Source organism: Octopus bimaculoides, chromosome 2 (assembly GCF_001194135.2).
Source record: "Octopus bimaculoides isolate UCB-OBI-ISO-001 chromosome 2, ASM119413v2, whole genome shotgun sequence".
Taxonomy (NCBI): Eukaryota; Metazoa; Mollusca; class Cephalopoda; order Octopoda; family Octopodidae; genus Octopus; species Octopus bimaculoides.
In genome coordinates, this window is record NC_068982.1 from 66495157 (window position 1) to 66511029 (window position 15873).

Here is a 15873-nt window from a genome sequence, read left to right on the forward strand (position 1 = left end):
ATATATATATATATATATATATATATATATATATATATACAAGAAGGACATCTGCCAAAAGAAAATTCACAAATTTTGTCCAACCCATGCAAGCATGGAATAGTGGATGTTAAAGCAATGATGCTGATGATCATGATGTTTCCTCATCTCATTGAATTATTATTTAACCATAAAATCAAACTCACGGCAGTCAGGTTCCAGTCCTGGGTCACAATATTCTGGAAATTAAATGATAATGAGAATAAAATTAATATTACTGAGATTCCATTTATTATAATCATAATAATAATTATTATTCTTGAGTGAGAGAGCAGTGCCTGTCATCAAAGACACACTGGGGTAAAATATATGAAGCCCAGTTTACCCATCATTACTACCTGTTTGATAAGGGTGCATCAAGGACATGCATCACAACCATATGTGCACAAAATGGTGATCTCATATCAAGATAAACAGTGCATAACCTTGCAGGTGAGGCCCAGTTAGAATTTTCTTCAGGTTGAATAGCCAATTTCACTCAAAAGGTCCCTGAATAAGGGTTGTTTAAGGATGTTGAATGAAACACCCATGTTTCCAAAGCTGAATTATCTAAACCCCAAAGAATTCCTTTCAACACATGGCTATGATGTTCCCCCTCTACTTCTGCTTATGATCAGAGATTCACATATCGTCAGCCACTAAGGGACATGCTCAACTGGTTAAAGTCCAGCAACTGACTAGCGAATCTGTGGTATTGAGCAGAATATTTGCTGTAGCCCATCTGTTGCAACAAGACAAAACATGACAATATTTCCAATCGGTTAAGATCAGAAGCCATGAGAGTCACTGCCTGGTACTGCATTGGGGCATTTATTATTATCATTATTATTATTATTATTATTATTATTATTATTATTATTATTATTATTATTATTATCATTATTATTCCGCCGAAGTCAACTTTACTTTTCATCCTTTTGAGGTTGATAAAATAAGTACCAGTTGAACACTGGGATCGATGTAATCAACTCATCCCCTCCCCCAAAACTGCTGCCCTTGTGGCAAAATTTGAAGCCATTATTATTATTATTATTATTATTATTATTATTATTATTATTATTATTATTATTATTATCATTACTAAGGCAGTGAGCTGGCAGAATCGTTAGCACACCGGGCAAAATACTTAGCAGCATTTCACCCGTCTTTACATTCTGAGTTCAAATTCCATCTAGGTCAACTTTGCCTTTCAGCTTTTCGAGGTCACTGAAATAAATACCAATCAAGCACTGGGGTCAAAGTTATTGACTAGCCCCCCCTTCCCCAGAACTGGAGGCTTTTAGTACAAAGAGTTATTATAAAAATAATAATAATAATAATAATAATAATAATAATAATAATTACTATTAAGGTGGTGAACTGGCAGAATTGTTAACATGCTGGGCAAAATGCTTAGTGGCATTTCATGTTTTAATGTTCCAATTTAAAATTCCGCTGAGATCGATTTTGCCTTTCATCCTTTCAGGGTTGATGAAATAAGTGCCAGTTGAGCACTGAGGTTGATGTAATCAACTAGCCCCCTTCCCTAAATTTCAGGCCTTGTGCCCACTGTAGAAAGGGTTATTATTATTATTATTATTATTATTATTATCATTATTATTATCATCATGATCATTATTATTGTTGTTTTATTCATTATTCTGAGACAGAAGGAATATAACCAATAAACTTCCTAGATTCTCTTAGACTGGAAGATGGTAATGTTATTAATGATCTTATTGAAGAGACAGATGGAGTTGCCATATCAATAGATGAACATAAAATGACGGCTAGCCAAAAGTTGTAAGATGTTGATAAATGAAATTTTTCCCAATAGGCACATGGCTCATTGATACAAAAATAATATTTAGGTACAGAAAATGTTAATACTGCATACTTACTACATTGATTTCGTAAACAGCGAGTTCCTGGACTTAAGTTGCAGAGCTCACATGCTTCATAAGTTGATGGAAAGAATGGGTGTTCTGGATAATTTCCACTGAGAAAGATAAACTGACATCAAACTCAGAAATCAATTTGAGTACCAATTATAGTTAGCTTGCTTTTTTTATTTTTTTTATTTCTCTATTTTATGTAATCTTCCAGTTACATAGAATAAAGAATAAGTAAAAAATAAATTGAACAGGCAATTAGAATATGTATAAAATATTTAGAAAATTATGCAGAACACTTATTGAAAGGAGAGAAAATTGCTGTTTTCCTTACGGTGGGGAATAATCACATACATATATCCACCATTGTTTTTCTGTGGTACCATCAGAAAATTGAAGACTATCACAGAACTGTTGACCACAACCAACTTTATTAGTTTCATACCATATTAACTGCAATAAAGAACTGAGTATTTAAAAAAAAAAAAACCTTTATTTGGAGCAATCAGTGAAGTTTTACTTACAAGACTTCAAAAGTTGGATTTAATATTTATGCACTTTCACTGCTAAACTTACTTAAGCAAAAAAAAAATGTTCATTAATGAAGGCCCTGATCCAAACATTAAATACCCCCTTCTCTTCATAATGCACATACTTAAGCATAAATATTATTGTTCCACAAGGAAAAAAATAAATAACCTTGTAGAAGTAAGGAATAAGTATAAAACCCATAGATTTTCTTCTTATTCCTTATTTCTTCTTTTCTTTTTCTGATTTTTTAGTGTCTTATTTTCGTTGTGTACTTTCATTGGGACAACCTGGCTGAGTTCTCTATGTCTTGTTAATGTACAAAGTTTTAGTTTGGTATTTTCAATTGTATTGAAAGTAAACTAAATTATATATGTGTGTATGTGTAGTATGATGGTGCTATTTTCTGTATGTTGTACATATGTGAGGCATGGACGGATGCAGGTGTAGCTGTGTGGTTAAGAAGCTTGCTTCCCAGCCACAGAGACTAAGATTTGGTTCCCCTGCAAGACATCTTGGACAAATATCTTTTACTATAGCCCCAAGCAAACCGAAGCCTTGTGAGGTAGAGTTGCCAAATGAAAACTGAAAGAAGCCCATTACATATGCATATATATGTGTATGTATGTATATATAGATGCAATTTGAAATTCCCACCACTTACATAGGTAAATAGCGATAAACAGTCTTCTATGTACTATATTGGATACACAGTGTTCGTTTGGTATGTTGATTTTCTGTTTACTGCTATTTATCTTGACCATATTATACTGATGAGTAGAGGTTGTATAATACTACAATAACTACGAAATCATGATCTTTAATTCAGTCTGTTTTTAAGGGGCTGGCTTTGAGAGTTGCATTTCCTTGCATTCGGTAAAAATGTGTTTTTTATGGTAGTCTGACCTTAGAGTCCCTCATAGCGTGAAGCATTATTGTATAGTAATGCCCTTATATAAATAAATACATGAATGTATGTATATTCATTCCTCCTCATCTTGACATTGCATGAGAGCTGTAAGTGAATGTCACTGTCATACGAGCAGTATCATTTATTCCCAAAACTCATTATAAATATGTTTGACCATGGGGAAAATAACATCTTGCTTGGAAACAAATGAGGGTTGGTGACAAGAAGGATATCCAATCATAGAAAATCTGACCTGTGCAAAAGTAAATGATGATGAAGCAATGATGATTATCTGTTATCTGGAGATAATCCTTGGGTGATGAAAATCATTAGTGTTTCTTTTTACTTGTTTCAGTCATCAGAATGCAGTCATGCTGGAGTACCAGCCTAAGGAATTTTGAGTTGAATGTATCAACCCCAGTACTTACTTTTTAAAAGATTGGTATTTATTTTATTGGTTTCTTTAGCCAAATTGCTAAGTTATAGGGATGCAAACACACCAGCACTGGTTTTCATGTGGTGGTGGGGAGGACACACACACACACACATACACACACACACATATGGCAGGCTTCTTTCAGCTTTCATCTATCAAATCCACTCATAAGGTTTTAGTCAGCTCAAGGCCATAGTAGAAGACACTTGTGCAAGATGCCACACAGTGGGGCTGAACCCCAAACCATCTGGTTGGGAAGCAAGCTTCTTACCACATAGTTACTCCTGCATGTTATTGGTGAAATTATTAAAATGTTTAACAAAATACCTTGTGGTATTTGTTCTGGTTCTTTATGTTCTAAGCCCACTTGTAAAGACACTGGCGTCAAACTGTATCAGTCCTTGCTTTCACTTGGACAACATCAGGGGAGAGGAAAGGGCTGTTGAATGGCTAACTGCTACTCTTTCCTTTAAAAAAAAAAGAAAAAAAGCTTGCACAGCTCTGTGCCCTGGAGAATTTCCAGGTGCAGACACATAGCTAACTTTGACCAATGAAGGCCTTAGAGACATAGTGGCTTGTATAAGAGATAAGAGAGACACAGGACAATAGTGACTGGAACTTCTCTGACTACCATTCTGTTGAATTCATTTTAACATGGTGCTAAACAACAAAAATTACCACCATCACCGCTGTCACAGCTGCTGCTTTCATCGTTTCCACCGCTGCTGTCACCACCACCACCGCCACCGCCACCACCACTGTCATTGCCTTACCTGTGTATATGCTTCACAGTTTTTACCTTTCCTACAACTATTTGTTGAATAAATATAGTTTGAAGACTGAGACTGGAATATTTCCACTATTTCTTCTGGCTTTAATTTTCCTTGTACTGCAACTGAATTCTGACCAACATTTGTCCCGTTCAGACTGAAATAAAGAAGGTTTTGATGGCCCATGAAAGGCCAACAGAAAATATTGCATTATTTTAAACGTTTGAACATTTGTTTGTTATTTAGACAAACTGGTAGCTACTTTAGATAAAGGTTTGAATGAGTTCATGAAGTCAGTATGCACACAAGCACACACACACACATACACACACATGCATATGTGTATGCCTGTGTGTATGCATGTGTGGGTATGTGTATGCAAATGTGTTGGTGTAAACTGATAAATAGAATTGACACATAAGTGTATGCGTGCATCTGTGTGTTGGAGTGTATTGTGCATCTGTGTATGTGTGCACATGTACACACAAGTACGTGTGTGTATGTCTTTCCCCTTCAAATTTCTAGAATAATGAGGGTGTGTGACTATATCAATATGAGATGAAAATAAAAAGCCACATTCAAACAGAAATACTGTGGGATTTCTGTATGACTCACTTATCTTCCTATATCTGTTTACACCAATGTCCTCTTTGCATTTTGCATTTTATGAGAATAGTGAAACAAGACACAGTATTATTATTGATTTACTTAACTAAAACTCTTGAAGATGATGCTCCAACTGGCCACAATCCAATTATTGAAACCATTTAAAACATAAAAGAATGAAGATATAAGAAAAAATTAATGTATATGTATACATAAACACTTACAAGAAGAGGTTGCCTGGTCCAAAAACACATCGGTCAGCTTGGCCTTGGGCTAAAGAAGCAAGGGATTCATCCCATTCCTACAAAATGATATTAGGAAATATCATAAGGACCAAGAAAGAAGGAACTAAAGAAAGAAAAAAGTGAGTGAGCATAAAAGAATTTATATAAATATACTCATGAACACATACACATTCATATGTATGAATGTACATACATATATACATACATACACACATACATACACACATACATACATACACACACATACATACACACACATACATACACACACATACACACACACACATACATATATGCATACATACATACATACATACACACATACATACATACATAGTAACTAGGACACTCTATAATGAAATCCATTGGAAGGATAATCTCAAGGACAAAGAAATAAAAACCCACAATATGGTAGAAGCCATAGCCACTCATAATAAAAAGGAATACTGGTGGAATGTACCAGTGAAGACCTCAATAAAATGTAAGCACAACATACCTAATATAATGATTTGGGATAGAGAAAAGAAACTGTTCACAGTTGTGGAAATTAGCTGCTCAGCGGATGTTAACATAAAGGTGAAGATCAATGAAAAAGAGAACACCTATGCTGAACTATTGAGAAATCTGCAGTTACTCTATCCAGATTACAAGTTCAGGTTTATGTCTGTAATTATTGGGGCCCTGGGATATGTAACACACTGCCTAAATACCAATCTTGAGAAATTAGGCTTCTCAAAACCAGAAAGGAGAAAGCTGATTCGAAGACTACAGATCCAATCCATCACTGGAACTGTAAAAATCTGTAAAACTTTTCAGAAGTTTATCATTTAAATATATCTGAGCATGTCTACATATGTAACTATATGCATGAGAATACATACATAAAACATTCAAAGCTGCACATACATACATGCATACATACATACATACACACAAAAATACCTAGTTGTTGATGTTGAGATTCCAATGAAGGGACCCTGGATCTAGGTTAGAAACCGGTTCTTTCTCTATTGGCAAAATATCTTGAAATAAACTGAATAATGACATACATGCATACATACATACATACATACATACATACATACATATGTGGTAACCAATATATTAAGTGTAATGAGTCAAAACAAACTTTTAATCACTTGAAATTATATCTGTATTGAGAAAATAAGATTTAGCTTATAAAACAATTCTTGTAAAGAAATTGTCTATACATAAACTCATATGGCCAGTTTCCTCATGGACTGGACGCTGGTCCGTCCAGGAAGGGATATAGGCACAATAGAATCTGGGAAACTAGCGCTATGAATTTATATGATTTGTGTAGGATCGTCATTCTTTTACTCTATCCTATATACAGATAAATTCTGAACATGTATGTAAGTGTATGTCTCCTTCCTCATATATGATACTTTTACCCTCAGATCAATCTCACCAACCATTGTTAATTCCCTTTCTAACAAACCAAAGGGACACAATTCTTATCACTTTTTCCTCCAAACTTTCCTTTTCTTATTTCTTTCTCTTTTATCCATTTTTCATTTTTTTCTCATTATTTGTTGCTTTCACACAGGGAGCAGCTATGTTTATTTTGACCATTGTACCATCAGATTATGAAACTTATACTTACGAACATTTAAATCTCGTATTTATTAAATCATATACATATAATATATGCGTGTGTGTGTGTGTGTGTGTGTGTACAGCAGCTATGTTGGGGCATTGCCTGTGTTATTGCTACTCTTAGTGCAACACTCCGTCTGCATTTGACTTTTGGTGAATGTGTTTGATATCAATACCATGAGTCATGAGTCCTCTTATCAATATGTTCACTTGTCTTAGATTTCCGATTCTAGAATATGTATGTATGTATGCCTGCATGTATATGTACACGGGTGTGTGTGTGTGTATATATATATATATATATATATATATATATACGTATATATGTATACATATACATATATATACATACAATGTGTATATAGATACGCGCGCGCGCGCATACATGCATATGTATGGATCTAGTTAGTTTGGCTGCCAGCATTTCAAAAATTAAAGTTTATCAAAACTTTTAAAATTTGGCATATTAATATGCTTTTCCAAGCTGAATTGCTGGAGTTATTTCACTTTTTCCAGAAAAATGTTTTTAAAAAGTTGTAGCGGTTTACAGTTTGATCGTTTTCACCCAGTCAGGAAACAGGATTTGAAAGATGTCATTTTGTGCGTGACTGCACGTGTTGTCAACATTCTGAAAATAGCACGTATTTTTATATGAAACTGTAAACAAATCAAAGAATTTAGAATTTTCAGAACATTTTTGAAAATTTGTACTCTACACATGGGAATCCATACGATTATGCAAATAAAAAGAGATCTTTCTGATTTGACGGGCACCACTTGCTTTCTTAACGAAACACTTTCAAACTTGGGAGACTGGTAGAATGTGTCATATAAAGTTTTAAATGGGTGAGGGCGTGATTTAAGGCCTATTTAGGTGTTATTTTTTAGCACATTTTCCGACCAGGTTACAAGCAACAGATGGGCATAAGCAACAGAATATATCGTCAACGCATTTGGCATCGCTTAGAATATATTTGGGAACACACATGCTTTCTCGCTGACAAAAGAGTTCTCATGTTTGACTTGTTACTATGGAAACAAGTATGAATGTGTCTGTGGCTTACGATTGGCTAAAATTACCCAAAATTTCTAAACTTTAATTGCTACTAACTTATTTATTGATTTATAGCAGAAATGATTTCCACGTCATTCTTTAACCTATAAAAGTGTATCATTACACTGAATATGAAATCAATTTGAACAGAAAATAATGCTGGCAGCCAAACCAACTAGATCCATATATTTATATATATACAAATAATAAATGAGTATATGCATATATACGTACATGTATGTACATACCTACATCTACATGTATATATAGATGCATATCTGGGTACAGGACGTTGCAAAAAAAACGTGGACAAAATGGTAAACAGAATACAGAAAACACACAGGCCACATAGAGAACATTTCCTTCATCAGCTGCCACCATTCTAAAACTAAGCGTTTCGAAGAGTTAAGGCAGGACGCATCGTTAGAATGGCTCTTCCCACGGACCACAAATTAAATTTGTACCATGGAGGAATGTAGTGGCGGACAGAAAACAAGACAGGAAAACGAAACAGTGAAAACAAACAAAAAAGGCTATACGGCCAGACGTGAAAAAATATGTGTATATATATATTACAGCACACACAAACACATATATACTTTGACATACACACGCATACACATGCACGTATACATTTGGATATATGTATACAGAGAGAGAGAACGAGAGGGAGTGAGAGTGTGTGATGTCTGGTTTTACAAACAAAGCAGAAGAGCGGGCCACCTGTATTCTTATAATGACGATATTACAATAGATAAGAATGAAACATTATTCCAGTTAGTGAAAAACGTTGATTAATCTCTAGGGTAATGAACAACACTTAATCTTATCTTACCCATATACACTTTAGCTTATATAATTGGGTTTCACCCTCTTAGGACATCTGTTACTCCATATTTTAAGTTTGTGTGTGGATAAAGAGTGAATACCCTTGAATGCGTACATTTATAAACATACTTTTTGCTTTGAAACTCGTTGTGAAGTCCGTTTTGTGTTTAAATCATTGTGTTCTATCATCAGAACGAAATTGTGAACCGTTGGTATAGTTAGTCCTTGAGTGGTTTTTATTAAAGTATTTTCTTTTTAGTTCAACTGATTATTGCTGACTTATCAAGGGTATCTAGAAAAGTAAATCAGAGAGAGAGAGAGAGAGAGGCTTACGTTTCTTTTGGATTACTTTAACTTCTCTAATACTAAATGGTCCGAAGACCACGTTTTCTCGGGAAAGTTGCTGCTTGAACAAAGGGCAAGTAGAATGTACTGGGATCTATTCGGTTTGGCTGCCACCATCAATTCTATTCGAAGTGATTTCATATTCAGTGTAATGATACACTTTTATAGGCTAATTAATGACGTGAAAGTAATTTTTGCTTTAAATCAATAAACAAAGAATTATTAGCAATTAAAGTTTGAAAATTCTTGTAATTTTAGCCAATCTTAAGCCACAGACACATTCATGCCTGTTTCGATTGTAAGAAGTGGAACATGAGAACTATTTTGTCTGCGAGAAAGCACATGCCTGTAGCCATAGTATCAAGCGAAACCGAGCAGTCTTTGAAAAGTCTTTTATCTGTGAGGAAGCACGTGTTGATAAATTTGATGCTGTGTTTCGTGTGATTATGGTAGCAAGCTCCAGTAACTTCGCTTCTATTATGGAAACATTGAAAACAGAGGAGGATGTGTTTAAAATTAAAACCGAAAGTTAGAAATACACTCAGTCAAAAATATTTTGTAATGTGCTGCTTATTGCATTCTTAAATGTTTGTTTTTTAAGCACATTTTGTTCACTCTTATTTTCATATATAACATATAAACATGTACATCTTTAGGAACATTGTCATTTCATAAGATTTTGCAGGCAAATTTTTAAATTAACATAAACATTTATTTACATGAAAGAAAATTACCGGAGAACTTTCATCTAATTCTTCCAAATCTTTCTCCTAAAAATTGTAAGGTGTTTATCGCAATTGCATTAAATGCATAATATATATATATATAATTATGTTGGTAGGGTAAAATCCAAGCTGTGTCCACTTGAAGGGCATCTACTTATTTCAGTATGTAGTTCTTGTATTGATATGAGGTACATATTAAAGATGAAAATTCTAGAAACATATATATAAAGGTTACCCAGGTTTTCGCATCCACAAGGCCTTAGCTTTACATACATTTCGTCAGACACCGGCCATTAGGGCCTGACGAGACGTGTAAAGCCAAGTGCTTTATAGACGCAAAACTCAGGATAATCCTATGAACCAGCCATAATTATCTGTATCTAAATACTCTAACGCTCTATAACTTAGAATGTGCTTTTCTTTCGGATTTATGATCTACTGACGATATATATATATATATATATATATATATATATGTGTGTGTGTGTGTGTGTGTGTGTGTGTGTGTGTGTGTGTGTGTGTGTGTGTGTGTGTATAGATTCAGTAGGGTCAATGCTCCAAAAACCACCATAAACTCATGATAAAGATAAACCGTCCATCAGGAGATGTGAGACCTCCTGATGGATTTATTTTTTCTCTATGATTCTCGTATGATTACAGCCATTTCATAACTTTCATTATGTAATTTTATTAATTTCAGTATGCAAATTTTTACGTACATGCTTACATCGATATGTATAGTCAGTGTATTCAATTGTATATTCGCCAATTATTACAACTAAAGAAAGTTAATTCATCATATCACCGGAATATCCTGAGTACATCTATAATTCAATACGTTATATACATATGTGTGTGGGGGTGGAGTGGCGAGTGTGTGGGTATACACACACACACACACAGAGGCGGGTATGCACCCGTAAAAACTCTCTTTTGCTTTTGCTTTCGCTAAAAATATTGATCCACCTAGTTTAGTGGATTAAGGTGGGAGACAAAGATTATAACAACCGCCCTTCCCCACGCTGATTTGTACTACAGCCAAGATTGGACATCCCAGCATTTGAGAGTTTCTAGATTACTTTGTTATCAATCTCTTAAGCGACAAATATACATATACAAACACATACACATGTATGTATGTATGTATGTATGTATGTATGTATGTATGTATGTATGTATGTATGTATGTCTTTCCTTTCCTTTGCTTGTTTCAGTCATGAGGCTGCAGCCATGCTGGGGCACCGACTTGAAGAATTTTTAGACGAATGAATGGACCCCAGTACTTTTTAAAACCTGGAACTTATTCTATCGATCTTTTTTGCTGAACCACTACGTTACGGGGACGTAAACACACTAACACTGGTCACACACACACACACACACACACACGACGGAGTTCTTTCAGTTTCCGTCTATCAAATCCACTCACAAGGCTTTGGTCAACCCGAGGCTATAATTGGAGGCACATGCCCAAAATGGTACACTATGGTTTTGAACCTGAAACTATGTACCTCGAACCATGGAAGCAAGCTAAATAAATAAATAAATAAATAAATAAATAAAATTAATTTTAAAATAATTTGTATTCTGAGAGAATTACTCTGGTTATAGAAATATAAATCGTAAAATATTAATATGCATGTGAGCTGCAAGGAAATATGGGTCCTAGTTGTTTGTAGTACTAATCATTGGTAACTGATATTCTACTGAATGAGATTTAACTCTGGTCTTACCATTAATAATAGATTGGCACCGTTGATAGCTTCTCGATATTTCTGGTGAGTCGCCAAAATACGTCCTTTCTCGAAAGGTCGAAATTTCGACCTTGACAATTGCCCAAACACTCCACGTCTTCGAAGTGCTTCTGGTAAAGAACCATCCTCAGGGAGTCGTATCATCTGGTCTCTTTTGTCCAACAACTGACTGTAAAATTAGTTAAGATATAATAATGATTGATTCTTCAAACAAACATTTGAGGATGAGTGTTAATATATTTTACCATCACTTATCATTCACCATTTGATTTCTCTCGTTTATCTGTGCAGTTAACAAGGTAGCTTTGCAACCACCTGATTTTAGGTTCAGTCTCACGGCGCAGCAATTTGGGTAAGAGTCCTCAACTATAGCCTAGGCTGATTAATGTCTAGTGAGCAAATTTGGCAGGTAAGAACGTAGAAGCTTAAAGAAGCTCGTCACGCATGTGTGTACACACACACACACACACACGTGTATGTATGTATGTATGTATGTATGTATGTATGTATGTGTGTATGTACTTTATGGTTTAGCCTTGGCAAAGCGAGACTAAAAACCAATTGTTAAAAGACAATATACTTGTTCTTTAGAGAAAAGTGCCAGCTGAGTACAGAGCGTAGTATGAATTAATGAATGGCAAAAGAATAGAAGTCACGTTATCAATTTCATTAGCTTACATCTGTTTCTATTATAAGAAACGTTGCACTCAAATTTGAGTGCCCGTGCGACCCCTTATTATTTGATCAGAGCCATTTTAATGAAGTGTATGTTTATTGCGGAAAGCAATATATGTGTGTGCGTATCTTTGTGTTAGTTTTCACTCCATTTGATAACCAGTGTTGGTTTGTTCACGACCCCGCCAATAGGCGATTCAGCAACTAAGAGTGATAGAATAAGTACTACATTTAAAAAAAAGAATTAATGCTGGAGGTCGATTTGTCTGATTAACACTTTTTAGGAGGTGTCCTAGTATGGTCGCAGTCAAATGATTGAAACAAGTAAAAGAATAAAAGTATATGTTAATTATTCATTTAATTTAACTCATCTGATTTTTAAAATTTATTTTACTTTTCTTTATCCTGGCATTATAAGGATGACTGTGAGGAGCTGAAACTGGCAAAAAATGGCTGCATAATTGTTTTAAATTTTGACTCAAGGACAGCAAATTTATGAAGACCGGGGTTTGTCGATTACATGAAACTCAGTACTTGACTGGCATTTATTTTATTAACACTGAAGGGATGTAAAGCAAAGTCGACCTCGATGGAAGTTCAGCTCAGAACGTAAAGTACTGGAAGAAGTGCTTCTAAGCATTTTGTCCGACTCTCTAACGTTTCTGCCAGCTCATTACCTCTAGGTAGGTGTATTGCAAAAATCGATTTTACTTGGAACTGCACGCATATTGCGTAAAGTACTATCTGTCTGAAGCCCTTGTGACTTGGCAGACAGTACAAACCCCCAGTAGACAATGTTTTCAATCTACATCGTCATAATATTGGAGACTGTGCGTCGTCTTCAATGATAATAATAATAACAATAATAACAACAACAGCAACAATAATAATAACAATAATAATAACAACAATAATAATAACAACAACAATAACAACAACAATTGCAGCAATAATAATAATAATAATAATAATAATAATAATAATAATAATAATAATAATAAGGATTTCATCAGCAAAAAAGATGGGCAACTGGAAGGCTTCGGGACCTGATGGAGTTCAAGGCTACTGGATCAAAAGATTTGGTGAATGTCATGCACGAATAGCTGCGCGACTCAACACCTTGTTAAATGCCGACCAAGTAACACCAGAGTGGTTGACATTGGGTAGGACAGTACTGCACTTGAAAAGCATTGAAAAAGGCAATACGGTAGACAATTACAGGCCGATATCCTGTTTGCCACTTATGTGGAAATTATCGACTGGAATACTCGCAGAGTCAGTGTACGTGCATCTGGGAAAAAAATGGAATCCTGCCACATGAGCAGAAGGTTTGCAAGTGTAAGTGCAGAGGTACCAAGGATCAACTGTACTTAGAGACTGCAAGAGGAGGAAAAGTAACTTAGCCATGTAATGGATCGACTATCGTAAGGTGTACGATATGATCCCACTTTCTTGGATTATGGAATGTATGAACCTATTTGGTATAGTATTGAATGTTGAGCGATTGCTTGGAAAAAGTATGGCGAATTGGAGGACTGACCTGACAGCATACGTAAGAAGTTTAGAGACAGTAGAAATCAGGAGGGGCATCTTCCGAGAGGACTGCCTCTCCCCACTGATCTTCGTTTATTGGAGGGGATTAAGTCGATTACATCGAACCCAGTGCATAACTGGTATTTTTACCACCTCCGAAAAGATGAAAGGCAAAGTCAGCCTCGGTGGAATTTGAAGTCAGAACATGAAGACGGACGAAATGCTGCTAAACATTTCGGCTGGCGCACTAACAATTCTGTTAGCTCACTGCCCCATTAATAATAATAATAATAATAATAAAAATAATAATAATAATAAAAAACAACCCATGGTGTACACGTTTTATTATCAATTAGTAAGAGTAGAAGGGGCACCCTCAGTGGCTTTTGTAGATCGTCCTATTCTGAAATGATAATACGACTACTAATATTAAAGAGACGCTATCATTTACTAAACAACTACGATATCGATTACATCACTCAAGAGTTTACAATAAACACAAACAACAAAGGAAGATAAATACATTATTTTGACAGCGACTATTTTGGCGAAGCGTAAACGATTACAGCAGAGACAGCGGGAAGGGTAAATGTCTTTTAGGATACTCGATATTATGTTGAAATATCATATGGCAAAGATCTTGCATAGAAGTAGGTTAAAAGAAGAAGACAAACACATTTGAATACACTCCATGACAAAACATAGTGAATGACTTTCTAACGGGTTCGAATCTGAACTGGGGACGAGTTTGTATGTGTGTGTGTGTGCACGCGTGTTAGGATAATATAACACGAGGATGGAAAATACCAGGCTTTAATAGTAAATCGCGCCATTTGTTTCTGCACCGGACCGCAGCTTTAAGTTGCTCAGTTTACATTTATATTTCATTGTATACGATGATTCTTTAGACTTATGTTATTGAATATTTTCAGCAACAGTTGTGTGGGTGCTTCCTCAGGTGGAATGCCATCAAGCACTATTAAACACACACACACACACACACACACACACACATATATGCATCAGACATAATGCAGATACATCTATCACCGAAAGGCAAATTAACCGCAGTATTCATCCGGAGGTAGTCTGTCTTATATACGTGCTGTGTTTAAAACGCAAGAATATATCAATAGCAGACCAAAATCGTCTAGCAGAGGCGTAAAAATGCTCGACGCGCTTTTCTGCATCATTGAGCTTTGCCATTAGCATGTACTCAATGACAACCTCATGCTGAGACAAAATCTATCGCTGTATGTATGTATGTATTTATTACATATATTGTCTATATTATAAATGTATATTATAATTATTATATGAAAACTCACAACTAATTTTGCTGGGTATTTTGGAAAGTGTCAGCTGTCCACAGCCAGCAGACTAAAGTGACACTTGTTTACTGTTCATGCTTCAAGAACCCTGCGAAGAATTCTTGCAGTTCCAAGAAATTCTGATTTTTGTAGGTGTTCTACCTTCACACTTGGACCGATCTTTTTCAGCCATGTTGGTAGTTGAGTACTGATACTTCCAGGTGCACCAATTACTATTGGTATCATGTCTACTCTCTTCATTGACCACAACTTATCGTATTTCCCATTTCAAATTGTCATAGTTATTTATTTTTTTCTTCTTTCACATTGATCCTGCTGTGATCGGGGCACGCTATGTCGATTATCATACATGTTCTTTCTTTATTATTCACCACAACAACATTATTATTATTATTATTATTATTATTATTATTATTATTATTATTATTATCAATTATATTACATTACATTTCCATAACGGCCAATTTACAAATCGGTTTCATAGTAAGAGCTGAGAGGGAAAAAAAACGAAAAGTAAAAAAATCGATTGTCATCAGAGAATGCTGAAAGAAATGGTTTACCATGGTCTTTTTTGCCATTGGAGATTTGAAAAAAAAAAAAAGA

The 15873-nt window shown here is 35.0% G+C and overlaps 1 protein-coding gene across 2 annotated transcripts in view; it reads right to left on the minus strand.

The window, feature by feature from the left end:
- The window catches only part of LOC106870393 (cysteine-rich venom protein TEL1), a 34805-nt gene that overhangs the window by 5732 nt on the left and 13200 nt on the right, over positions 1-15873 (minus strand). For both annotated transcript variants that reach the window (XM_014916440.2, XM_014916438.2), the window contains exons 2-7: positions 11711-11900; positions 5385-5461; positions 4558-4711; positions 2245-2363; positions 1920-2017; positions 186-218 (exon numbers count right to left, since the gene is read on the minus strand). In XM_014916440.2, coding sequence (XP_014771926.1) covers positions 186-218; positions 1920-2017; positions 2245-2363; positions 4558-4711; positions 5385-5461; positions 11711-11900 — 671 coding nt within the window. The remainder of the gene's footprint in view (positions 1-185; positions 219-1919; positions 2018-2244; positions 2364-4557; positions 4712-5384; positions 5462-11710; positions 11901-15873) is intronic.